The sequence below is a fragment of the Coregonus clupeaformis genome, chromosome 16 (assembly GCF_020615455.1).
Source record: "Coregonus clupeaformis isolate EN_2021a chromosome 16, ASM2061545v1, whole genome shotgun sequence".
Lineage (NCBI taxonomy): Eukaryota > Metazoa > Chordata > Actinopteri > Salmoniformes > Salmonidae > Coregonus > Coregonus clupeaformis.
In genome coordinates, this window is record NC_059207.1 from 44,738,963 (window position 1) to 44,766,037 (window position 27,075).

The following is a 27,075-nucleotide window of genomic DNA, read 5'->3' on the forward strand; positions in this document are numbered from 1 at the left end:
CCTATACAAACGATTATGAGTTTAGATTTTCAGCAGTTTAGCCAAAGTCCTTGCGTCATCAAAAAGTTTAAATAACAAAAGGTGAATGTACACTTGAATATTTACATTAAGTTAACACACATAAATGCGGTGAGTTAATCGGATCTCATGGATTTATTTGTAACATTGAGCTGGATTGGACTCCTTAGTCATCTAGTTTCCATTTAGTCCCCAGACAGTTTGCTTTTGCAACACCTATAGGCCTACTTTTATGAATGTAAGATTTATTTTCTTGATTAATTGTAGACATTCTAACACAGTAGCCTCCCCTACTCATTGACCAGTGGTTGTTAAAATAACAGGTAGGCCTATTATTATTAGGCTATTAATAGGAAAATGAGTGTCTTGAGGGTAGCGCCCTGATGGTGCTCCTGACGACAGCCTCTAAAAACTGCCACTGGGGAGGGCCTGCAGCTTGGCGAACCCCAGCAGATCCCATCAGCCGCTGCCAGCTACAAAAGCCAGCAATGCCCGCCACGATCCAGCCAGGGATCCAGCCTGTGTGTGTGTGTGTCCAAGAAAAAAAGCTAGTCAGCTGGAATGGTAGCCTATTGCTCTATGTCAGCCATTATAGTCTGCTTGGCAGTGTGGAGAAGACGATACTTTCAGGCCAATTATCCATAACAGTGCCCCAAACATCTGAAAAATCTAACTGTGGTATATTTGAATCCCATGTTGGCCTATTATTATGTAATTGGTTATTCATTTGTGTTTGTTTTAGGGAGTGACACTGGTGTCCTGAATCTAATATTAGTAGTAGGGCTAAGTAATAGGCCTATCGTCTCATGTTGTCCACAAATTTGTTTAGTGAGCATTTCTCCTTTGCCAAGATAATCCATCCAGCTGACAGGTGTGGCATATCAAGAAGCTGATTAAAAAGCATGATCATTACACAGGTGTACATTGTGCTGGGGATAATAATAGGCCACTAAAAATGTAAAGCTTTGTCACAACACAATGCCACAGATGTCTCAAGTTTTGAGGTAGCGTGCAATTGGCATGCTGACTGCAAGAATGTCCACTAGAGCTGTTATCAGAGAATTTAATGTTAATTTCTCTAACATAAGTCACCTCCAACGTCATTTTAGAGAATATGGCAGTACGTCCAACTGGCCTCACAACCGCAGACCATGTGTAACCACGGCAGCCCAGGACCTCCACATCCGGCTTCTTCACCTGCGGGTTCGTCTGAGACCAGCCACTCGGGCAGCTAATGAAACTGAAGAGAATTTCGGTCTGTAATAATGCCCTTTTGTGGGGAAAAAATAATTCTGATTGTCTGGACCTGGCTCCCCAGTGGGTGGAAATCAGTCAATTGAAATAAATTGATTAGGCCCTAATCTATGGATTTCATATGACTGGGCTGTGGCGCAGCCATGGGTGGGCCTGGCATGGGAGCCAGGCCCACCCACTGGGGAGCCAGGCCCACCCATGGCTGCGCCTCTGCCCAGTCATATGAAATCCATAGATTAAGGCCTAAGCAATTTATTTCAATTGACTGATTTCCTTATGAACTGTAACTCAGTAAAATCGGTGAAATTGTTGCATGTTGCATTTATATTTTTGTTCATTATAGTTCAGATGTTTTCAAATGTGTCATATCATAGCCTTCTGCAGACATCTTTGAATCATCATTCAGAGTAGATATTGAACAGAGTTTTTTGGAAAACTTGGTCACATAAACTGAGGGACATTTTACTGTCATTCTGTTACAAAACTTTACATCTGCACTCTTTAAGTATATGTGTTGTTTTCTGTGGACATTTTTGAAAGTAGTCTTTGTGCATAGAGTTGTATGGTTTGTTTGACTTTGTAAAAAATCAGTCTCAGCGTCATTCTGTTACCATGGAATTGCCCATATGCTAATCAATATAACGCAATGCCTCCTACTATACCACTGCGCATCTCTTATCATTAAATGATGAGGCCCTCTGCATTGCTATAGACATGATCCTTCTGCTCCCTCCGCGTTTGCTGTTGGTCCATCCTCGGATGGTGTCTCTCTCTCTCTCTGTCACACTGTAGCTAGCTATGCCGTCATAATCATCATCACGAGAATGATGCAAATACGGCTAGTGAGCACCAAACAGCTGGCTCCCCAGGTAAAGACTCACCTGTTCTGGGGAAGGAGAATCGGCAGGACCCGTTTCCCTTCAGGAAACCGTGACGGTGGTGGTGAGGTAAGTTGGTTAGGGGTGATACAGCCAAAGGTAGGCTAAACCCGAACAACAACCTTCAAATGAAGCCGAAAGGAGCGTTAGATGTGTGTTGGTCCAGTTCTTAGTAGGTAGGAAATACCTCTTCTTGCAGTCTACCGCACCAGTGTATGTGGCTGTCAGATAGCAATGTCTATATATACAGAAAGACTGTGTATTATGTAGTCTACAGATAGACACCGGGTTGACTGGACACAAAATCGCGCATGCTCAAATAGGCCCTGACGTCAGGCCCTTCCTCTTGGTGCTTACTGCCACATTCAAGACAACCAGGAACTGGGAACTCGAAAATCTCCGACTTGCGACTTTAGCGCGTTCAAGACAACTGGGAATTCGGAATAAAACGAGGTCAAATCAGGACGTCAGGGATCTTCAGGTCGGATAGTCGGACCTCTAGAAATATACCCGAGTTTCTGACTTGGAATTCCGAGTTGGCTGACCGTTCAAAACTATTTTTCCCAGTCGGAGCTAGTTTTTTTTCCGAGTTCCCAGTTGTCTTGAACACACTGAATTCGGAAGTCGGAGATTTCCGAGTTCCCAGTTGTTGAACGCGGCAAAAGTCGGTGTGTTCTTGGCACGCTGGTTCCATAAACCTACCCATCCTCCTCTCAATTTCTCTCCTCCTCCCATCTCCCTCTCTTTCTCCGCGCTCTCCGATTCGCTAAGCTTATCTCCGTTTTTATTAACAAAAAATGGCGTCTTCCACTTTCTCCCTGGTTCTGTGGATATTTACACCGTTCCATACTCACATCTAGTGGTCTTCTAAGCGTATCGCAGCAACATAACCTATTTGCTATTTTAAAGTCAGTTACTGCTCGCAGTGCTTCAGGACCCATGCTCAACAAACATAGGCATGCTGCCCAAATATATAACCCAAATAATTAAATATCCAAAACAAGACCAAGAGGGGGGAGGAAGACATTAATGGTTTAAAGTAGGCCTTCTAAAAAAAAAACTGTCTCCAGATTGCATTGTGGACTGAAGCACTGTAATATTGTGCAATCATCTTACTGTTGAAATGTGAACTGGGCCAATATTAACCAGTTTCCTAATAGTTCAATTTCTCTATATATGTGTGTGTGTGTGTGTGTGTGTGTGTGTGTGTGTGTGTGTGTGTGTGTGTGTGTGTGTGTGTGTGTGTGTGTGTGTGTGTGTGTGTGTCTGCCTGCCTGCCTGCCTGCCTGCCTGTATAGCAGCAGGAATATGTTTTGAATAGGGGGTGCTGAGTGCAGGGGCGTGGCAATAGGCCTAGCTGATTATTGAGTTGCCCTTTGATTGTTTATTTTGATAAATTCCCTATTACATACAGTATATCACCAGTAGTAAATGTACCGTTAATCCTCATAATTTGGTTACATTAATTTCTGGTAGCCCTTTCCTGCAGTCAAATTACCAAATCTCCCTCTAGTGGCCTCATGGGTGGAATGTTATTCATATCTTTCATAATTGTATAATTAATAAACTTTTTAAAAAATTACGCTGAAAATCCGGTGTTTCTATGTGAAATGGTTTTGTTATATTTCAGTCTTCTGTGATGTATATAAAGTGTAATATAAGTTTGAGGTCTTATCTAGAATACTACCAGATTTTTTCCAATCAGACATGGTATTCAGCCTGGCGACCCTCCAATTGCAGGCCCACATCGTTAACCTAGGCTATCCTACTAAATCTCACCCTTCCATTTCACGATGTGAAAGTCCAACTTCCTCATAGTGGTGTTCTTCATCGGCATCAAGTGGTGATATTCTCATGTAATGCAACAATATCACATCTCATCACATTCCATCTGGTCTCATCTCGTCATTACATTACTCTGGTCATCTTCAATTCCCTTCCACCATCATAAGCAATAACCATGTTATTTTATCACCGCCGTTTTCCAACACAGATAAATAACAACAATAAAACTCACAGCAACTAAACCAATGATCTATTTGAAAGCTAAAGCAGATACCTAACAGATCAGGCAGTCAACTGAAAGACCAACAGAGGAATATATACAGCAGTCTGGCAAATCAATCTCCATCCAGAAACAAAGTCATATTTGGGCCCGTATTTATCAAACGTCTCAGAGTAGAACTACTGATCTAGGATCAGTTTAGCCTTTTAGACAATAATGAATAAGATTACATGTACAGCAGGGACCTGATCTACTCTTTATGTAGTTTATTATTGACCCTGTAGTGTAAGATCTGCTACAGTATGTCATCTACTCAATTAACTATGTAAAGTGCTTCATTTTTCATTGGCCAAAGTGGCTGTGTCCTCCTGACCTGCTATGGCCTGGCTATTGGCTAATCCCCAATCAGCCTTTACCCTACCAGCACTTGCCACTGACGCATACAACAGGGACTGAGATCAGACATGGCAGACATACACCACCTCTCTCTCAGTGCTCTCTTTGGTGGTTAAATAAGCATGTGAGATAAAGTACACCACATGACTATGACTACAGGTATGTAAGGTAAAGGCTTAAGTAGGCCTGTAGTATTCTAGAACTTGAATCTTAATGTGTGTGTGTGCACGTGTGGTGTAAGGGAGCTGAGACCTGGGGATTTGGGACAGTAGAATCAGGAGTCACGTGTTTGTGAAGGTGTTTGGCAGGAGGAGTAGCACTACAGATGCTAAAGCCTGGATTTACATCATGTTCCACTTGGCAACACACACACACGTTCTAGAGCTCATGCACACGCACGTACACTTTCTAACGCTCACATACACACGCACATGCACACACACACACACACTCTTCCTTGAAACTACTTGCCGCAGTGGTGTAAAACTCATTCCAATAGAGGGCTGAGTGTCTGCTGGTTTTTGGTTTTTCTTTTCAATTAAGACCTAGACAACCAGGTGAAGGGAGTTCTTTTCTAATTAGTGACTGTGACAGAGAAGTCCGTCACTGGCCGCGGGCAGCATTTGGTAAGCTGTAAAAGGGCTACCATGGTTGGGTGTGGTTCTGGTCCCACAACTGCTCCTTCAGTCGGCTGGTCTTTTATGGCTGTATCTGGTGTTTCTATTGGCAGCTCAGGCGGTTCTGGTTCTGGTTGGCCCATTGGTCGGGCTCCTAGTTTCTCATAATTGACCTCTTCTTCACCGGATGATTCCATGGTATTCCACCCCGTTTCAATTTTAGGTACCTTTTCTGACAGTTGATGCTGTTGCTGAGAACACAACCCTATACGCGTTCCTTTACGTCTCTTTTTGGAATTCACTGATTTGCAGTGCGCCATCCCACCGCTGACACCATATGTCGCGTAGAATAGGCCAGAAGTACCTCCTCAATTTGGGGTAATGGAGAAGCTACCTTTTGAGATGATTTTGGGGAGGGATGTGCCTGTACTCTCTGATCTGTTGGGAAATGTGGGGGGTCAGCTATACGAGCAGTCAGTTTGCCAGTCTGATGTTCATGTGTCATGCTCAGTTGTCACTTGTGCCCAGGCCAAAGCTGGTTTACCACCTGTGCCTGACTTCTGTGATAGTCTGTGCGAGGGGGGAACCAAAGGGCCCAGAAAGTCACGCCGCCAGCTGCGTCTTGAGAAGTATGTGGGGGCCCCTGTACCTGTTGCTGATGTGTCTGGGTTAGAGGTGCAATGGGATGTTCCCCAAAATGTTGCTACACTTCAAAAGTATGATGCAACCTTGAAACTGTTGTTTGACAAGGCCTTAGCTGGGGACAGCCAATCTTCATGTGGGGGGATTTCGTAGACAACCACATACTCTACCTTGGGTCAGAAGCAGAGAGCAAGAAGTTAGTGGTGCCGTCTAGTTGTAGACCACTTGTTCTCAACCTTGCACATACAGTTCCATGGACAGGCCATCAAGGGCAACATAAGACCTACCTCAGGCTCCCGTTTCTTTTGGCCCTCCATGTATAATGATGTGCAAACATACTGCAAAACATGCCCCACATGCTGTTGATGGGGCAGCACTGTTTAGCTGTCCCCATAATGTATACTTTTGGTGGCAGTACTGTTTTTCTTCCGGAATCACTATGTAAATAAACACCCTTGCACAGAAGTACTTTTGCGGCTCCGCCATCATTTTATTTAGTAGAGGTTAGGTTTTCCAGTTAAGCCTTCTGGCCTATTCTACGCGACAGTGACCTTAATTCATCAATCAAGTACAAGGATGGAGCGAAACCCGCAGACTCTCGGCCTCCGTGGAATGAGTTTGACACATGACTTAAAAGTATAGTGTTTCCTGCTACTTTTACTACCCCTGAAATGTCACAACCATCTATCAAAACAGTTTGAGAGGTGTACCTTCTCAGTCAGTTCCTCCCTCATACACTTTCTGATGATACAGTCCTGAGATTTCTGATGACATCACTGAGAGATGACATCCCACGGATACTGAAGTGATCGACACATACAACCTAGGAATCCTGGGAATTCTCAATGAGGCAGTTTGGAATTCAAATGAGTTATGAGTTAAGAATTAACATCATGTTTGTACTGGTCATTCTAGTCTTTCTGCTTCAAAACAGGCCCTCCTTCAAACGGTAAATAGTTATAACACAACATTGTTTTCTCATGGAGAGAGCGGCTCACATGGAGCGTGTGTGTGTGTATGAGTTCTAGGCCAGGCACCAGGGCTTTGCCATGCTGTCTGTGTATGCTTTAGTTCCATGGTTTGGTCTCTAGTCTGTTTCATTCATTCATGCCACACCGCACAAACAAACACGTGCACTCTCACACACACACACACACACACACACACACACACACACACACACACACACACACACACACACACACACACACACACACACACACACACACACACACACACACACACACACACACACACACACGTGAACAGAACTAATCTGCTCCAGGCCAGGTCACATGAGCTATGTTGTTATGGCAAAGACAGAGAAAACCTCTGTTACAACACTCTACCTCTGAGACAATGTGATTTCCTAGAACAGGTCCACAGGGTACAATACTGTATATAGGGCCTGGGGCCTAGGGGCTGTGGTGGTTAGGCCTTAGGTGTAGGGGTATGAGAGAATGGGGTGGGGCTGGGTGTTTTTTTTTCTCCAGTCTTAGCAGTCAAAGTGTTACAGTTATAAAGGGTTATAGTATTACCATTATTTACCATGGTATTACTATATCAGGATTATGATATAGTTTTGCCATCCCAGAATTGTCCTTGGTTTCAATGAGAAGAATGGGGATGTAATAATACTTTCTGCCACAGGAACACTGTTCCCTCATTCACTACTGTAAATATCTGTACAACAACAACAACAACAACAACACATATCTTATCAGGGCTTAGGATAGGAAATAACAGTGATGTCATCAGTAGGGGCCAGTGCTCAGACCTCAGATGATGACATCATAGATGTCCCAAATGGACCCTATTCCCTTTATAGTACACTACTTTTGAGAGGGAATAGGGTGCCATTTTGGGACATTAACAAAACAAAATATCTGATGAACGATTCAGAAGAGGGATTAAGCCATAGCTGTATACTCTGTATTCATCTGAGGATGGCTTTAGTTTACAACACATATACATCTTAGTATATCGGTCTTATTGTTACACACATTATAAGGTGGCACTGACATACTGTACATCTCATGCTTATTCTGACTCGCTGGTCCATTGGTGACAGAGCAGAACCAGTGACCCTCCCTGTGTCACCTAGAACTATGGGAGTAGAACCCACCGCCTGTAGGGGTTCCTCAAAACTCCAGAACTGACTTGAAATGAAACAAAATACCTGTAGGATCAAATGATCCAAAAATACTTCTACTAAACATGTAAGGCTACAATTCCATCAATTAGTATTCTGTAGGTGTTAAGAAAACCTTAACACCACCTACAACTTACTACCCATAGTGCAGTACAGATGAGAGCACAACACCTAGCTTTATTTAGGATATGTTATTATTATATATTATTGTCTATACATATCTACATACACACTGAGTTTTCTTTTAGTGGTTTACAGTGGCTATCTAAATTTACAATGCATTCTCTTCTGGTGCATATTGTACAATATGAATGATTCTTAGTGCAAGCGCATGCTTCAGTTATTTTCTTTTTAGTGTCTCTGTGGTGTTTGGTGCCGGTGTCCTTTCTCAGGCTCAATCCAGCTTTCTGTATACTACATTAAAAAAAAAATTCAAACGTTTTTAGTCATTTTGCAGACGCTCTTATCCAGAGCGACTTACAGTTAGTGAGTGCATACATCTACTACATACTACATCAACTCTCTTAAACACTCTTCAAAGAAGTGTGTCAGTGTGTCCACATATAGTATGTGTAAGTGTGGAGGCTACTGTACTTGTGTGTTATAGCTACAGGATCCCGGTCTGGAGGTCAGCAACATCATGATGAATTTCCACTATTTCCAGTCTCACATTCTCTCTCCATCTTTTGATTGGTAATCTGTCTTTATGGTCCAATGAGGAGGCAGAGTTCTAGAAGCTCCTAGGATCATCAGTGTTAAGCAGTTTGGTCCTTCTTTCTCTTTTCTTTGGGAAGCTGCCAAGCTGTAAAGTAGAAGAGGTCCCAGTAGCTCTCTTCTCTCCTCTTTTCTTTCTCTAGTGCTCTCTTTCCACAAGCAGTGGTAGGTTGAGGCTAGTGCAGCAGTAAAGAAACTCTGCTAGTTTCTACACACGTACATATCTGTGGATTAGCCATCCTATATTAGGATGTACTAAATTGAGTGTGTGTGTGTGTGTGTGTATTGTGGGATTGGACAGGGGTTGTGTATAGACAGGAGGACAGGATCAGACGATGGGAGAATGGCGTAGAACATTCTGCTGGGTTCTAGAGCACGTTCTCAAAGAGCTGCATGGAGTTCATGATGTTCTCGTCCTGGAAGACAGACAGACAGACAGGACAGACTGTTGAATGAAAGTCATGAGTCTGGTTCTTTGTTCACTTGGATTATTGTTCCACAAACTCAAACATCTAGCAAATCTTCCATTGACATCCAGGTTACACTTTACTTGAAAGGGGTTTACATAAGACATTCACAACACCTTTATGAAACCAGTCATAACACCTTCAAGATCTTTTTTGTTCCCCACAATGAAATCTCTGTCCGCCCGTCTGTCCGTTTGCATGTACGTACGTTAGTCACACGCAATATCTCAGACAGCACTGGCCCCATTTTGACAAACTTTGGTGAATGATGTGTCTTGCCATGAAGATCTGACATTTACACAATTATACTGATTGGCCCAAGGCGGGAGCTATACTAATTAACTGAAATGTGTGAGTCACACCAGAGAGGAAGAGGCAAAGCGAGAGGGATAACTGGGTCCAAAATCTGTCTTCTCTAGCAGGTGGTGTTTTTTCAGGGGGGTTTTTGCTCACCAAGTGAGTAGTTTTTGTATGGATGTCAATGAGAGAGTGTCGAATTTGGTTAACAAACAATGTAATGGCTTATTTGCTACATGTGGCTTCTTTGATCAAATATAAGTTGTGGTTAGGTTGTTATGTGTGTACTGATATAAGTAACTTTGAAAAAAAAAAAACTTTATTTCGGAGTGGTGCCTGTTGTTCACACGCGTATCTGCCCTCTCATTGGCTAGAATGGTCCCACCTGATATTGCCTCCTCTCGACTGCCTTCCATTTTTTAAGACATTTCTTTTCATTGTTAGAGTGGCCACTTGAGTATCTGGTCAATATAATGGATAATCTGTGGTCACACACAATAACTGAAATGTGTTACTCACACACAATATCTCAATTAGCCCAATGGGGGGAGCTGCATCATTTGTGGGGGACAACATGTTTCCTGTTGCCTTGTTAATCCATACTACAACAGAAATATGTTCACAGCCACAGTAGCCAACCCCCTAAGTGTTATCCTAAGAACAGGATTGGTGCTCCAGGCCAGGTACTCTGTTTCCGCCATACAATACAATACAAATTAATTGTCCATGTTACAGCGAACAACAGAAATGTGTCTTCTGCTCTCATTACTCATAACTCCCCAGATAGCACACATCTCACACACACACACAAAGTTGAGAGGAGCACAGGTCACGGCAGTTGCTTCTTCCAGGATTCTTCTAGGAAGCTGCTTGTTCCAGGATTCGTTTAATATATATATTTTTTAATCAAACTTTTATTATGCGGGCCCAAAACAAGGGAGGGGATGTTCTGATCAGTGGTGTAGTTGAGGGTAAACGCACATAAACACCATTTACACACCTGTCTTATTTTGCGCAAGCGTTTACCTACCTGTTACTGCATTGACAGCCAACGGCGACCAGTGTTTACCCACCTATTTCTTTACCACTACATCACTGGTTCTGATGGTATTTGATGAAGACATTGACACTGTACTAGCTAAAACATGTGAGCTAGATAACAACATAGATGCAGTTTACCTAGCACATGCTGCAAATATTGTGCATCACCAAATGTTCCTCTCTGTGTTCCCAGAAGCATTCCATTGTACTGTGTGCATGTGACCAAATATGATTTGGTGCTTTTATCACAAACTAAACAATTATTATTCTTAACCACACCACTACCAGAAAAGTTAATAAGCTAATAATGATAATTCCAAGGTGGCATTCTGCCATATTTAAAGATCATTAGAGAGGACAGAGAACACTCAATGCACACAGTCACTACCCACTTACCCTGTGCTGGTCCTAGCCTGATGTGAATAGTGTTTCAGAGGATTGGGTACTGTGGCAGTATAAATACACATTTCCACTGTACTTCTTATGACTAATGTTGAATAAATGTGTTAAAGGTTTGTAATGAATGATACTGCAACACTCAAAAGGTGTTATGACTGGTTTCATAAAGGTGTTATGACTGGTTTCATAAAGGTGTTATGAATGCCTTATGTATACCCCCTTCACATCATCTATGTATTTTATTCATTATGTCAAAAGTGTGAGGTAGCGTACAGGTCTGCTGTTGTGTTGTTGTATGTTTTGTAACTGTGGTACCTTCTGACATGTCTCAATGAACTCCTCAATGGTCACCACTCCATCTCTGTTTCTGTCCATTTTCTGAAGAAAGGAGAAAGGGAGGGAGGGAGGGAGGGAGGGAGAGAGGGAGGGGTAAGGGAGACGCAGAATGAATGAAGTAAGGAGAGAGGAAGAAAGCATGTTCAGTGGGTAAGAAACGTTTTTGTTGAGGTGTGTCTGTGTGCATGTTGTGTGCGTGTGAGTGTGTTTGTGCGCACAGAGCTGTGTGCACCTGGAAGAACTTGTCCACATGTTCAGAGGGTGCCTCGTCCCGTACACTGGGGTAGGTGTACCTGCCCATCATATCGTAGATGGACTTCATAATAGCCAGCATCTCCTGAGAGAGAGAGAGAGAGAGAGAGAGAGAGAGAGAGAGAGAGAGAGAGAGAGAGAGAGAGAGAGAGAGAGAGAGAGAGAGAGAGAGAGAGAGAGAGAGAGAGAGAGAGAGAGAGAGAGAGAGAGAGAGAGAGAGAGAGAGAGAGAGAGAGAGAGAGAGAGAGAGAGAGAGAGAGAGAGAGAGAGAGAGAGAGAGAGAGAGAGAGAGAGAGAGAGAGAGAGAGAGAGAGAGAGAGAGAGAGAGAGAGAGAGACAGAGACAGAGACAGAGACAGAGACAGAGACAGAGACAGAGACAGAGAGAGGGAGAGAGGGGTCAGAGTTTACCGTGATGTATCTAAAGCTACAGATGTAGGATCTTAATTTGAGCCAGTTTGCTACAGCAGGAAAACAATCCTGCAGCAACAGGAAATGTGAATGATTATGTGGATAATAATGAATGGACATTTTATTTTAGGGGTTGATACATTTTTCGTTAGGGAAAATCAAGTGAAATTTTAAGTGGAAATGATGGACTTTAGAAACCTTTTTAATTAAACCTCGAATACACTACACGTATGCAAATTCTCAGCAACAAAAAACGGATCAAATTAAGATCCTACATCTGTAGCCAATCATTTAGATATGTGATGTTTCTATAGTAGCCAATCGCAGTGTACCTCTTTAGTGATGTATCCGTCCTTGTTTATGTCATACAGGTTGAAGGCCCAGTTGAGTTTCTCTGTGACTGACCCTCTCAGAAGAACAGACAGGCCAATCACAAAGTCCTCAAAACGAATGGAGCCATTTCTGTCCATATCAAATGCATTGAACAGGAAATGTGCATAGGTGGTGGCGTCTGTAGGATAGAGGGAGAGAGGGGGGTGGGGGAAGAGGAGAGGAAAATAAGAAAGGAAAGAGAGGGGAGTTAGGGTACAGGAAAAGGGTTGAAGAAGGGAGAGAGAGAGAGGTTAGGGGAAAAGGGATGAAGAGAGGAGAGAGATGGAGGGGAGAAGAGAATGTTGGGGGTAGGCAGACATTCAAATAATCAGTAACCATTGTCACGCCCTGGCTCTGGGACTCTGTTATGTTGAGCCAGGGTGTGTAGTTTCTATGGGTTTGTTTTCTAGGTTCATTATCTAGCTCATGTGTTTCTGTGTTGGCCGGGGTGGTTCTCAATCAGAGGCAACGAGTATCAGCTGTTGCTTGTTGTCTCTGATTGGGAACCATACTTAGGCAGCCTGTTTTCCACAGTGTATTGTGGGATCTTGTTCCGTGTATGGTTTGTGTCTGTTACCTAGGACTTCACATATCGTTTTGTTGTTTTGTTCGTGTGGTACTCTAATAAATATAATTATGTACGCATATCACGCTGCGCCTTGGTCCACTTCCTCCTACGATCGTGACAGAAGATCCCACCAAAACAGGACCAAGCAGCGTGTCCAGGAGCAAGCGCCGGGTAAGGAGCTGGAGAGGTTGGCGATGGCCCAGGTGGGCCAATGGTGGTCCTGGGAGGACATGCTCGCGGGAAAAGGGCCATGGGCTAAAGTTAAGGCCCTGGCGAGAGAGGAGATACGGCGCCAACAGTGCCGTCGTCAGACAGGCGAGAGGCAACCCCATTAAATTTTTAGGGGGAGGCACACGGCATGGATGACATGGCAGCAGGAGGCAGCTACGGGGCGTATCGGGAGAATAGGAGAGGAGGCCACCAGGTTAAGGGGGCTATTGGTCCAGAGGGAGCAGGAGTTAGTGGGTCAGAGGGAGGAGCTACTGGAGGCGATAAGGGAGAAGGAGAGAGTAGAGGCACGGCGAGAGGAACTGTGTAGGCAGCTGAGGGAGCGGCTGGTTATGAAGAAACCCAGTCCTGCTCCTCACACCAAGCAAGTGGTGTGTGTCACCAGTCCGGTCCGGCCCGTTCCTGCTCCCCGCACTAAGTTAGTGGTGCGTGTTCCCATTCCGGCCCGACCCGTTCCTGCTCCCCGCACTAAGTTAGTGGTGCGTGTTCCCAGTCCGGCCCGACCCGTTCCTGCTCCCCGCACTAAGTTAGTGGTGCGTGTTCCCAGTACGGCCCAACCCGTTCCTGCTCCCCGCACTAAGTTAGTGGTGCATGTTCCCAGTCCGGCCCGACCCGTTCCTGCTCCCCGCACCAAGCCAATGGTGCGCATCACCAGCCCGGCCCGGCCTGTTCCTGCTTCCCGCACCAAGCCAATGGTGCGCGTCGTCAGCCTGGTCCGGCCCGTTCCTGCTCCCCGCACCAAGCCTGTGGTGCGCGTCGTCAGCCCGGTTCGGCCCATTCCTGCTCCCCGCACCAAGCCTGTGGTGCGCGTCGTCAGTCCGGTCTGGCCCGTTCCTGCTCCCCGCACCAAGCCTGTGGTGCGCGTCGTCAGTCCGGCACAGCCCGTGCCTGGGTCACCGGTGCCTGGTCAGGTACCGGTCAGCTGCTCCACACCGGAGCGTAAGCAATCCGCTCCACCGATGTCCAGTCCAGCTCCAGCCAGCGGGGCCAGACCGGACCAGGGGCGCTACGGGGGGATTGTTGGAGGGTGGTGGTCAAGCCCGGAGCCGGAACCGCCTCCGAGGAGGAATGCCCACCCGGCCCTCCCCTGTTCGGTTTATGTTTGGCGCGGTCGCAGTCCGCGCCTTTGGGGGGTACTGTCACGCCCTGGCTCTGGGACTCTGTTATGTTGAGCCAGGGTGTGTAGTTTCTATGGGTTTGTTTTCTAGGTTCATTATCTAGCTCATGTGTTTCTGTGTTGGCCGGGGTGGTTCTCAATCAGAGGCAACGAGTATCAGCTGTTGCTTGTTGTCTCTGATTGGGAACCATACTTAGGCAGCCTGTTTTCCACAGTGTATTGTGGGATCTTGTTCCGTGTATGGTTTGTGTCTGTTACCTAGGACTTCACGTATCGTTTTGTTGTTTTGTTCGTGTGGTACTCTAATAAATATAATTATGTACGCATATCACGCTGCGCCTTGGTCCACTTCCTCCTACGATCGTGACAGAAGATCCCACCAAAACAGGACCAAGCAGCGTGTCCAGGAGCAAGCGCCGGGTAAGGAGCTGGAGAGGTTGGCGATGGCCCAGGTGGGCCAATGGTGGTCCTGGGAGGACATGCTCGCGGGAAGAGGGCCATGGGCTAAAGTTAAGGCCCTGGCGAGAGAGGAGGTACGGCGCCAACAGTGCCGTCGTCAGACAGGCGAGAGGCAACCCCATTAAATTTTTAGGGGGAGGCACACGGCATGGATGACATGGCAGCAGGAGGCAGCTACGGGGCGTATCGGGAGAATAGGAGAGGAGGCCACCAGGTTAAGGGGGCTATTGGTCCAGAGGGAGCAGGAATAGTGGGTCAGAGGGAGGAGCTACTGGAGGCGATAAGGGAGAAGGAGAGAGTAGAGGCACGGCGAGAAGAACTGTGTAGGCAGCTGAGGGAGCGGCTGGTTATGAAGAATCCCAGTCCCGCTCCTCACACCAAGCAAGTGGTGTGTGTCACCAGTCCGGTCCGGCCCGTTCCTGCTCCCCGCACTAAGTTAGTGGTGCGTGTTCCCAGTCCGGCCCGACCCGTTCCTGCTCCCCGCACTAAGTTAGTGGTGCGTGTTCCCAGTCCGGCCCGACCCGTTCCTGCTCCCCGCACTAAGTTAGTGGTGCGTGTTCCCAGTACGGCCCAACCCGTTCCTGCTCCCCGCACTAAGTTAGTGGTGCGTGTTCCCAGTCCGGCCCGACCCGTTCCTGCTCCCCGCACCAAGCTTATGGTGCGCGTCGCCAGCCCGGCTCGGCCTGTTCCTGCTCCCCGCACCAAGCCAATGGTGCGCGTCGCCAGCTGGCCCTGCCTGTGCCTGCTCCCCGCACCAAGCCAATGGTGCGCATCGCCAGCCCGGCCCGGCCTGTTCCTGCTTCCCGCACCAAGCCAATGGTGCGCGTCGTCAGCCCGGTCCGGCCCGTTCCTGCTCCCCGCACCAAGCCTGTGGTGCGCGTCGTCAGCCCGGTTCGGCCCGTTCCTGCTCCCCGTACCAAGCCTGTGGTGCGCGTCGTCAGTCCGGTCCGGCCCGTTCCTGCTCCCCGCACCAAGCCTGTGGTGCGCGTCGTCAGTCCGGCACAGCCCGTGCCTGGGTCACCGGTGCCTGGTCAGGTACCGGTCAGCTGCTCCACACCGGAGCCTAAGCAATCCGCTCCACCGATGTCCAGTCCAGCTCCAGCCAGCGGGGCCAGACCGGACCAGGGGCGCTACGGGGGGATTGTTGGAGGGTGGTGGTCAAGCCCGGAGCCGGAACCGCCTCCGAGGAGGAATGCCCACCCGGCCCTCACCTGTTCGGTTTATGTTTGGCGCGGTCGCAGTCCGCGCCTTTGGGGGGTACTGTCACGCCCTGGCTCTGGGACTCTGTTATGTTGAGCCAGGGTGTGTAGTTTCTATGGGTTTGTTTTCTAGGTTCATTATCTAGCTCATGTGTTTCTGTGTTGGCCGGGGTGGTTCTCAATCAGAGGCAACGAGTATCAGCTGTTGCTTGTTGTCTCTGATTGGGAACCATACTTAGGCAGCCTGTTTTCCACAGTGTATTGTGGGATCTTGTTCCGTGTATGGTTTGTGTCTGTTACCTAGGACATCACGTATCGTTTTGTTGTTTTGTTCGTGTGGTACTCTAATAAATATAATTATGTACGCATATCACGCTGCGCCTTGGTCCACTTCCTCCTACAATCGTGACAGAAGATCCCACCAAAACAGGACCAAGCAGCGTGTCCAGGAGCAAGCGCCGGGTAAGGAGCTGGAGAGGTTGGCGATGGCCCAGGTGGGCCAATGGTGGTCCTGGGAGGACATGCTCGCGGGAAAAGGGCCATGGGCTAAAGTTAAGGCCCTGGCGAGAGAGGAGGTACGGCGCCAACAGTGCCGTCGTCAGACAGGCGAGAGGCAACCCCATTAAATTTTTAGGGGGGGGCACACGGCATGGATGACGGGGCAGCAGGAGGCAGCTACGGGGTGTATCGGGAGAATAGGAGAGGAGGCCACCAGGTTAAGGGGGCTATTGGTCCAGAGGGAGCAGGAGTTAGTGGGTCAGAGGGAGGAGCTACTGGAGGCGATAAGGGAGAAGGAGAGAGTAGAGGCACGGCGAGAGGAACTGTGTAGGCAGCTGAGGGAGCGGCTGGTTATGAAGAAACCCAGTCCCGCTCCTCACACCAAGCAAGTGGTGTGTGTCACCAGTCCGGTCCGGCCCGTTCCTGCTCCCCGCACTAAGTTAGTGTTGCGTGTTCCCAGTCCGGCCCGACCCGTTCCTGCTCCCCGCACTAAGTTAGTGGTGCGTGTTCCCAGTCCGGCCCGACCCGTTCCTGCTCCCCGCACTAAGTTAGTGGTGCGTGTTCCCAGTACGGCCCGACCCGTTCCTGCTCCCCGCACTAAGTTAGTGGTGCGTGTTCCCAGTCCGGCCCGACCCGTTCCTGCTCCCCGCACCAAGCTTATGATGCGCGTCGCCAGCCCGGCCCGGCCTGTTCCTGCTCCCCGCACCAAGCCAATGGTGCGCGTCGCCAGCCCGGCCCGGCCTGTTCCTGCTCCCCGCACCAAGCCAATGGTGCGCATCGCCAGTCCGGCCCGGCCTGTTCCTGCTTCCCGCACCAAGCCAATGGTGCGCGTCGTCAGCCCGGTCTGGCCCGTTCCTGCTCCCCGCACCAAGCCTGTGGTGCGCGTCGTCAGCCCGGTTAGGCCCGTTCCTGCTCCCCGTACCAAGCCTGTGGTGCGCGTCGTCAGTCCGGTCCGGCCCGTTCCTGCTCCCCGCACCAAGCCTGTGGTGCGCGTCGTCAGTCCGGCACAGCCCGTGCCTGGGTCACCGGTGCCTGGTCAGGTACCGGTCAGCTGCTCCACACCGGAGCCTAAGCAATCCGCTCCACCGATGTCCAGTCCAGCTCCAGCCAGCGGGGCCAGACCGGACCAGGGGCGCTACGGGGGGATTGTTGGAGGGTGGTGGTCAAGCCCGGAGCCGGAACCGCCTCCGAGGAGGAATGCCCACCCGGCCCTCCCCTGTTCGGTTTATGTTTGGCGCGGTCGCAGTCCGCGCCTTTGGGGGGGGGGTACTGTCACGCCCTGGCTCTGGGACTGTTATGTTGAGCCAGGGTGTGTAGTTTCTATGGGTTTGTTTTCTAGGTTCATTATCTAGCTCATGTGTTTCTGTGTTGGCCGGGGTGGTTCTCAATCAGAGGCAACGAGTATCAGCTGTTGCTTGTTGTCTCTGATTGGGAACCATACTTAGGCAGCCTGTTTTCCACAGTGTATTGTGGGATCTTGTTCCGTGTATGGTTTGTGTCTGTTACCTAGGACTTCCCGTATCGTTTTGTTCGTGTGGTACTCTAATAAATATAATTATGTACGCATATCAAGCTGCGCCTTGGTCCACTTCCTCCTACGATCGTGACAACCATAAGCTTTTCCTGTCATTCTCCCTGTAGTTCAGGTGTACTATTAGCATATTCCAGGCACAATGAGACAGAGAGTAGCTTCAATGGAGATAGTTCTATCCTCTCACCTCCTTGGGGAAAGAACTGAGAATAGATGGTCTTGAACGTCTCTTCATCAACCAAACCACTTGGACACTCCTACGAGAGAAAGAGAGCGAGAGAGAGAGAAGAGAAAGAGAAAGAGCGAGAGAGTTAATAGTAAAGTCATTTCAGTATATCAATATGCTCAAATCTACTCTCATTTATTCTACATTCTCATGTAGAACTCCAACCTGCCCACAAATAAAGATCCACGCTCAACCTGCTAAAATAAAGGCTAAAAAATACCTCCCAAATACAGTCCTACAGCATCCCCACCCCATCCTCTCTGCTCCCCTACGTACGTTCTTGAAGCCCCTGTATAGTGACTGGAGCTCCTTCTTGGTGAACTTCGTCTGAACCTGCAGCTGGTCCAAGCCTTCTGGCTGGTGACGAACTGTAGACAGTTCCAAATCACTGTCACTACTGTCTGTAGGAGAGAGAGCGGGGAAGAGGGAGAGAGAGGGAGAGAGAGGGGGGGGATAGAGAAAAAGAGAGGGGGAGCGAAAGAGAAAAGAGAAGGGGATAGAGAGAAGGAGAGGGGAAAGAGAGGGAGAGATGAAGGAAAGTGGGAGAGAGGGATAGGAAGACCATGGCAGGCAGGGAAAGAGAGGAAGAGGGAAAACCAATTTAAGGGGTGGGAAGAGGGTCAGATCAAGAAAGTGAAGAAGAATGAGATAATAACAAAGAGAGGACTCAAAAGGGAGGGAGGTACTTTCTTTTATAGTGTGATCTTTGCAAAGAAACTACGTTTTCTGTTAGTATTCACTGATTACATTTGAGTGAACACCTGCCAAATTAGTAATATTCAATAACAAGGCATTGAAAGAACTCAATTCTGAAATATCCAATGAAAGCCATGACTATAAGACTGATTTTATTTGATGTGTATTAGTCCTACTCATTCTAACACAGTAAGAGAAAGCACTAACACTGGGGGGAAAAAAAGCAAGACATAGCTCAAAAATAAGTTTCTAGAAACCAAGAGTTTCTATTGCTTCCATACTCACCATCTTTAAACACATAAAACAGAGAGAGAGAGAGTGTGTGTGTGTGTGTGAGAGACAGTAAGAGAGATAGAGAGATGTAAAGACAGTTAACAGAGTAAAGAGAGGTATAGAGAGACAGTGAGAAAAGAGAGGGAAAAAACAGAGAACATGGTCAAGTCAAGTCAGACATTGTGGAACGCAAATACTGACTAGGGAGAACAAGAGGGGAACAGACATAATCTTTATAAATGCAGTTAGTCCCACTCTCTCCCTTCATACTCCCACCATACTACCTCTCTCTGACACTTTCTCTCTATCTTCATCTCCCTCCATCCCCCTCTCTCTTACCAGTCTCTGTGATGTCGATGAGTCCCAGTAAGTGCATCAATTTGAGGAACATTAGTACAAGGCAGACAATCCCAACCGTCTGTAGCCCCTCTGACTCCCACCTGACACTCATCTCCCCTTCTTCCTCCGTCTTTCCATCTTTTTGTTCCCCCAGCGTGAAAATTCTGTCTCTCTGTCCTCTCTCCCTCAGTTATCTCTCCCTCCGTACCCTCTTTCCCTCCGCCAGTCTCTCAATAAAAGACCATCTGTCTCTCAAACTAAAGACAGATATTGCTTTGGATCCTTGGGATGCTATAAAGTTCCAGAGAGTTCTACAGTTCTAGAGAGAATAGTTCCAACTGTGATGCAGAGAGATTTAAGTTGAAGCCATGAAAAGCGATTGTACCAGATTCACGCTCAATGATATCCAAAAGGACAAAACAACCTTTCAAATAAAACTGAAACTACAGGGAACAAATACAATCCTTCTTTCCATGAGAATTCCCAAGCTGTTGTCCCAAAAGATTATTCCAATTGTTTACTTATTGTCCCGTCCTTTTACTCCCAAGTCCTGGGACATCCAGGTGAGAGGTTACTCATATCATCTCACTGAATCAAACTCTGATGAGCCAACAGACATGCGTCACTTAACCGTGAGAATTTACTCTCTTTCATCCCTCCTTCTTTCCTTGGCTTCCCCTCCTCCTCTCATTCTCTTCATCCCATTAACCTGTGGACTCCTGTCAAAACTACCCACAGATACAGACGGAACCTAACACATGTATTTTTTCATAATCATGACAAATCACACACATTTAGGGACAGTTCCACCGACAAAAGAAATCCCACGTACCCTCTGCTTACAAGACAAATCTGTAACAAGAAGTCTGCATTCATTATGAAGATGTTTAACAAGATGTTTCCACAACATTAATGCAGTGCTTGTTAGTGAACCCATTTGCCATTGAGGAGTCAGTGTAGATGGCTGTGTCTCAATAGTTTAAAGTGGCTTCCTCTCCTCGTCTTCTTTCCTTCATCTGCTCTGATCTGACAGAACAAGACAGGTGGAAGCTGATACCCAATAGACATCCGGCATATTACTTTCACCAAGCCTATGTTTTCAGATCAGTGCAAATGAAGGAGAGGAAGCAAGGAAAGGAAGAATCTTTAGTTTAGAGTAATGAGACCCAGCCCATCTGTCCTAAATCCCATGTCCCCAGCAGGCTCTGTGATCCAGTTCAAGTCTAATTGTTCTCATCTCTCCAGAGTTCATAAACACAGCTCTCAGCAGGCAGACACTTCACACTGGATGCGTCCCAAATGGCTCTGTGGGCCCTGGTCAAAAGTAGTGCACTATATAGGGAATAGGTTGCCATTTGGGACACACCCATAGTCAGACACAGTCAGAACATATACAGCATTACTGTAATTCATTGGACGCTGGTTCCCTCGAGGCCTGTGACACTTGCCAAAAACTCATCTCGTTATTTCAACGTCCTCATACTAGTGCTTTGCAACTCACACATACACGCTCATGTGCACACACACACGTGCACACGCACACACACACACACACACACAATATAACACCCCATTGAGATGAAGACAGGGGGTGATCAATACTGTCCTCTGGTGGCAGTGGAAAGGAAGTAGAAGGCAGAAGTCCAGGCAATATTGATCAGTCGACGGCCATTATTACATTAATGGCCAGACTCTCTCATCTCACTGACGCCACACACAATCCAGAATACACAGCACCACCACACATACCAGAAATAAACCAAACAGATCCAAAATACAACACACATTAGGACTGGTAAAAAGTCTCAATTCAAAAGCAACAACTAGGAATTTGTGTGGCACACACACACACACACACACACACACACACACACACACACACACACACACACACACACACACACACACACACACACACACACACACACACACACACACACACACACACACACACACACACAAACAGACACCCATACCCATTATTGGATGGTGGTTAATGGTCCTGTTGCTGAGTGCTAGATGGATATACCGTACATAATGTAGCTGGAAAAACAGATGCTCTTATTTGACTGCTGATCAATTTGGCTATGTAACTATTATTATTATGGCTATGTAATTTTGTATTTCTCTATGTACATTTCTGCTGTATGTCAGAGGGGCACTTAAGAAAGAAAGTGAGAGAGATTGAGAGAGAGAAAAAAAGAGGAGAGGAAAAGCTATTGTGGGACACTATTGAACAGTGGGAGAGGATTTTGGGGACCATTACGGGATGGCCAGTGTCCTTCATGGTCCTGGCGAAGTACTGCAGGCTCCATATTTAGGCGTTCTCAAAGAAAGCCTGTTCAATACGGCATGTATAATTGATGCTAGGTAATGCTAGACCTGGGTGTGGGCCCTGCCTTTCTGAAGATGTGACCACAGAGAGATGGAGAGAGAGAGGGGGAGGGAGGAAGAGAGAGGAGAGAGAGAGAGAGAGAGAGAGAGAGAGAGAGAGAGAGACCCTCAGATTACACAGACCCACAATTATTTTTTTTTTATATCCAATTTTGATAAACTCCCAAATATCACAGCAGCAATATATGTGACCTGTTGCCACAAGAAAAGGGCAACCAGTGAAGAACAAACACCATTGTAAATACAATCCATATTTATGTTTATTTATTTTCCCTTTTGTACTTTAACTATTTGCACGTCGTTATACTGTACATAGCCATAATATGACATTTGAAATGTCTCTATTCCTTTGAAACTTTTGTTGGTGTAATGTTTACTGTTCATTTCTGATTGTTTATTTCACTTTTGTTTATTATCTATTTCACTTGCTTTGGCAATGTAAACATATGTTTCCCGTGCCAATAAAGCACTTTGAATTGAATTGAGAGAGAGAGAGAGAGAGAGAGAGAGAGAGAGAGAGAGAGCGAGAGAGCGAGAGAGCGAGAGAGCGAGAGAGCGAGAGAGCGAGAGAGCGAGAGAGCGAGAGAGCGAGAGAGCGAGAGAGGAGAGAGAGAGAGAGAGAGAGAGAGAGAGAGAGAGAGAGAGAGAGAGAGAGAGAGAGAGAGAGAGAGAGAGAGAGAGAGAGAGAGAGGAGCAATACATGTGTCAAATACTACATAATTTACCTGATCCATAGATAACAAGATAAAAGGCACACGTGGCGTTATACTGCTCTCTAATGCTTATGATATCTGTGATGAGTCTAAACTGAAGCACTTTAATGTGGGTTTGGAGGCTTTCTATTGTAATTGCTTTGGCACAGTGACTACAGAACACTTTGTCCGGCCTTTGGCCTAAAACTATATATTCTTCAGGGAACATTATAGAATCTGAATGATGTGATTCTTTACAGCCTTTAGAGTAAACTTTACTTTAATGCCCACTAAAACATTTTTGTCTTGAGAGAGATTTACTAATAGATACCATAATCCCCTATCTCAGAATGCCCAATTGCAAGATACACATTGCCCTACCCCAGCCTCAGGAGAGGGGAGCTTTAGGTTTGGTTAAGTTTACCCATTAAATTGTTGGGAGCATATATAGAGTGTGCCACTTTCTTCCTTTCTTTTTATACTATCTTAGAATATATCAAATGCCAAAGTATCACACACCAAATGCCCTATCCCAGATACTAGATACCCAGATACCAGATACGATCCCAGAATATCTAATGTGTAACCCCCTGGTACCACATATCTACTTTGCCTCCCAAATACAATATACAAATTGAACACCCAACCTCAGATAGCAGATAGCAGATAGTTAATGCCCTGCCTTTGCTGAAACACCTACCTAAATGCCATGTCCACCTTTGTGGACATGGAATAAAAAGATATAGACCACCAGCATTTTTGCCTCCCAATCATTTCATTGTATTTCCAGCCTCAGCATCAGTATCTGGAGCCCCCTCAGGGCCCTTACCTTCAAAGGAGGACATGGGCTCCAGGATGCCAAAGCCCTTGAGCACGGCCACAAACATGATCATGACCACACCAATGGCAAACAGCTCCATGCCCTGGATCTGAAACCCCATGGCTGGGAGTTGGCAAGGGGGTCCCGCTGAGGGCAAGCCCACACACAGAGGCCTGGTGCCGGGGAGGGCAGGGGGGCAGGGTGGGAGACTTCAGCAGGTGCAAGGTTAGTGATCGTAATAGTCGCTGTGGTTGAACAACAGATGCTAGACTATCCACCAGTCAGTCAGGTAGGCTAGGTACTTGGAGGCTTGGCTAAGCTTATCAGCTGGTGCTAACATAACGAGCTGAGCAGCATGAAAGAATGGACAAGAAAATGGATATAAAATGTCAAAGATTATGTAATGGAAAATATTCAAAAGTGGGTAGACATGGAAAAAACGCTCTCTTTAGATCTGACCTGTGGGAAAATGGAGGTTGAGTCAAAGGCCACTTATTTTGGTGGTGAGGAGCGGTCTAAAGTTAACTTTGTAGTCATTCCTCCACAGTCGTTCTCAAAAATCCAGACAGATAGCCATTGATAGAGCATCGCTGTACACCTTTACAGTCCAAATTGTAAACGTCAATCATCTTAGAGCCGTCATTTGTGGGACTGAATGACTGAATAATCTCTGGATAAAAACACCTTCAGGTATTACGGAGAATTCCTATCGATGTTATGTGATATCCGGTTCATGATGTGTTTTAAAACTGTTAATCATTGAAGTGAATCAGATGACTAACTTGCTGACTCAGGAAGGTATGTAGAAGTGAAGTGGTGAAAGTGAAATCCTACAGCTCACTGTGATCATCTCATCTTTCCCACGATATAAACAGAACCATAAGAACATCCATAACATAAAGAAACAGAATCTCTGAACTTCCCTCTCTGTGAATGAAACACAACACCAACGTCCCTGGGTGCCTTTCCCTTCCTTATTTTAGATCTTGTCATAGTATACAGTATGTGTCAATCAATCAGTCAATCAATCAATCCACCATATAATCAATACTATAATTGACAGATCAATAGACTAGTTAAATATCAGTCCTCTAGTCCCTGATAATTCACCAAACACCACTTTCTAAGGCACTACGAACAATCTTTGCACTTATTTCTCTTTGTTTCCCGACCATTCCTTCCTCTTTCTCTCAGTAACAGTTGGTCCAGTCCGGTCCAATCCAATCTGGTCCAGATCTGGTTGGGTTCACGCCAGGTTCGATGTGATTCACGCTAATGCAGTACACGCCCAGTCTGGTCCAGTAATTTCAGTCCAGTTTAGTCCAGGAAGTGACCACATAGGGGTCTGGAGGATTGGGTCTGTGTAGAGCTGAGAGGGGTCCGACGGACTGAAGAGCTACCAGCAAGCACCGCCCATCCCTTACCGCCCCTTGCCTTCCCTTCTCTCCTGTTCTGGGCTCTCTCTCTCTCTCTCTCTCTCTCTCTCTCTCTCTCTCTCTCTCTCTCTCTCCCACCCTCCTTTCGTCTCTCTCTCTCCCCTCTGTCCCACTGTCCCGTAAGAAACCACAGATGATGAAGCTACAGTGGGCAGTCCAGTGAATCTCTCCGTCCACTCCACTCCACCCCTCCTCTCTTTCTGTCCGTATCGCCCCTCCTCTCCTCCCTCTGTCCATCTCATTCATCTTACCTCTCTCTCTCCACCTCCGTCTCTCACTCTCTTTCCAGCCGACCTCCATCCCCCACATTTATTCCTTCACGCTTTCCAACCACAGGCTCAGTATCTAATTCTGTTCCCTCTTTTATTTATTTTTATCTCTCCCTCTCTTCTCTTTCTGACCACCTTTCCCCTCTCATCTCTTTTCAGATGTAGTGCTTGGGGACCAGGGGTGAAGTCACATTTCCATACTGAGACAGAGAGAGGGCCCGATAGGAGGATCAAACACACACACACACACACACACACACACACACACACACACACAGATCAAATGGCAGAGACACCCCACCGCCCCATTCCTACTCGCCCTCTCTCCCTCTGTCCTTTCCTCTCATAGAGCTAGAAAAACAGAAAGAAATGAGGATAAGATTTCTACTGCAATGTTAAAGGTTTACACACACATACACACACACACACACACACACATAGACACAGCAAATGCTAGACAAGGACTGTGTTCAGTAGACAATAAAAGGAGATGTTTCTGTATGTGTGCATGCGCGCACTTGTGCAAGACATATCTGTGGATAGGTCTGTGGATAGGTGGTGAAAAACGGAGGATAAGATACAGTAGTTGATGAGTGTGGACTTGCTAATGCATTGAGTAAGATGGTGATGGACACGTGTGTATGTGTGTGTGTGTGTGAGCGCACGCTAATGCATTGATGGAGATGGCTGGGAGACAGGGAGAGGCCAGCGTGAGAGAGATCAATGAACCTGTGGTGAGCCTCTCCCCTGTCCTCTGCTCCTACCTCCACAGCACTAACTATAACACTCCATATCCTAATTTCTATACACTACAATCATCACTACTCTGACATGTTAAGGAAGCCTGCTTGGCAATTAGATAGACATATAACCTGTGACCCTAAATGTGTGCGTGTATGTCTGTATGTACAGTGGGGGAAAAAAGTATTTAGTCAGCCACCAATTGTGCAAGTTCTCCCACTTAAAAAGATGAGAGAGGCCTGTAATTTTCATCATAGGTACACGTCAACTATGACAGACAAAATGAGGAAAAAAAATCCAGAAAATCACATTGTAGGATTTTTAATGAATTTATTTGCAAATTATGGTGGAAAATAAGTATTTGGTCAATAACAAAAGTTTCTCAATACTTTGTTATATACCCTTTGTTGGCAATGACACAGGTCAAACGTTTTCTGTAAGTCTTCACAAGGTTTTCACACACTTTTGCTGGTATTTTGGCCCATTCCTCCATGCAGATCTCCTCTAGAGCAGTGATGTTTTGGGGATGTCGCTGGGCAACACAGACTTTCAACTCCCTCCAAAGATTTTCTATGGGGTTGAGATCTGGAGACTGGCTAGGCCACTCCAGGACCTTGAAATGCTTCTTACGAAGCCACTCCTTCGTTGCCCGGGCGGTGTGTTTGGGATCATTGTCATGCTGAAAGACCCAGCCACGTTTCATCTTCAATGCCCTTGCTGATGGAAGGAGGTTGTCACGATCGTCTAAAGGAGTGGACCAATGCGCAGCGTGGAATGCGAACATACTTTATTAGATATTCACCACACGAACAAAAAACAACAAAACGATACGTGAAGTCCTTGGTAGCAAACACAAACCAACACGGAACAAGATCCCACGAATAACAAGTGAACACAAGGCTGCCTAAGTATGGTTCCCAATCAGAGACAACAAGCAACAGCTGATTCTCGTTGCCTCTGATTGAGAACCACCCCGGCCAACACAGAAACACATGAACTAGATACTGAAACAATCAACACAAAACATAGACTCTACACACCCTGGCTCAACATAAAAGAGTCCCTAGAGCCAGAGCGTGACAGTACGGACTGCGACCGCGCCCACATAAACCGAACAGGGGAGGGTCGGGTGGGCATTCCTCCTCGGAGGCGGATCCGGCTCCGGGCGTGACCACCACCCTCTAATAACCCCCCGTAGTGCCCCTGGTCTGGTCTGGCCCCGCTGGCTGGCGCTGGACTGGACATCGGTGGAGCGGATTGCTTAGGCTCCGGTGTGGAGCAGCTGACCGGTACCTGACCAGGCACCGGTGAAACGGGCACGGGCTGTGCCGGACTGACG

General features: G+C 46.8%; 2 protein-coding genes across 6 annotated transcripts in view; both read right to left on the reverse strand.

Annotated features, from left to right (window-relative positions):
• The window catches only part of LOC121584991 (solute carrier family 23 member 2-like), a 71,445-nt gene extending 68,979 nt beyond the window's left edge, over positions 1–2,466 (reverse strand). The window contains exon 1 of one of the 2 annotated variants that reach the window (XM_041901283.1): positions 2,154–2,466. The gene's annotated coding sequence lies outside the window, so the exon portion shown is untranslated. The remainder of the gene's footprint in view (positions 1–2,153) is intronic. The other variant, XM_041901284.1, reaches the window with a different exon arrangement.
• Positions 2,467–6,293: 3,827 nt separating this feature from the next.
• LOC121584993 (calsenilin-like) overlaps positions 6,294–27,075 on the reverse strand; it is a 52,963-nt gene continuing 32,181 nt past the window's right edge. For 2 of the 4 annotated variants that reach the window (XM_041901286.2, XM_041901285.2), the window contains 6 exons: positions 18,353–18,477; positions 18,038–18,107; positions 12,211–12,389; positions 11,449–11,553; positions 11,196–11,258; positions 6,294–9,092 (listed from right to left, as the gene is read on the reverse strand). In XM_041901286.2, coding sequence (XP_041757220.1) covers positions 9,045–9,092; positions 11,196–11,258; positions 11,449–11,553; positions 12,211–12,389; positions 18,038–18,107; positions 18,353–18,477 — 590 coding nt within the window. In that variant the 3' untranslated portion in view covers positions 6,294–9,044. The other 2 variants (XM_041901287.2, XM_041901288.2) reach the window with 2 other exon arrangements.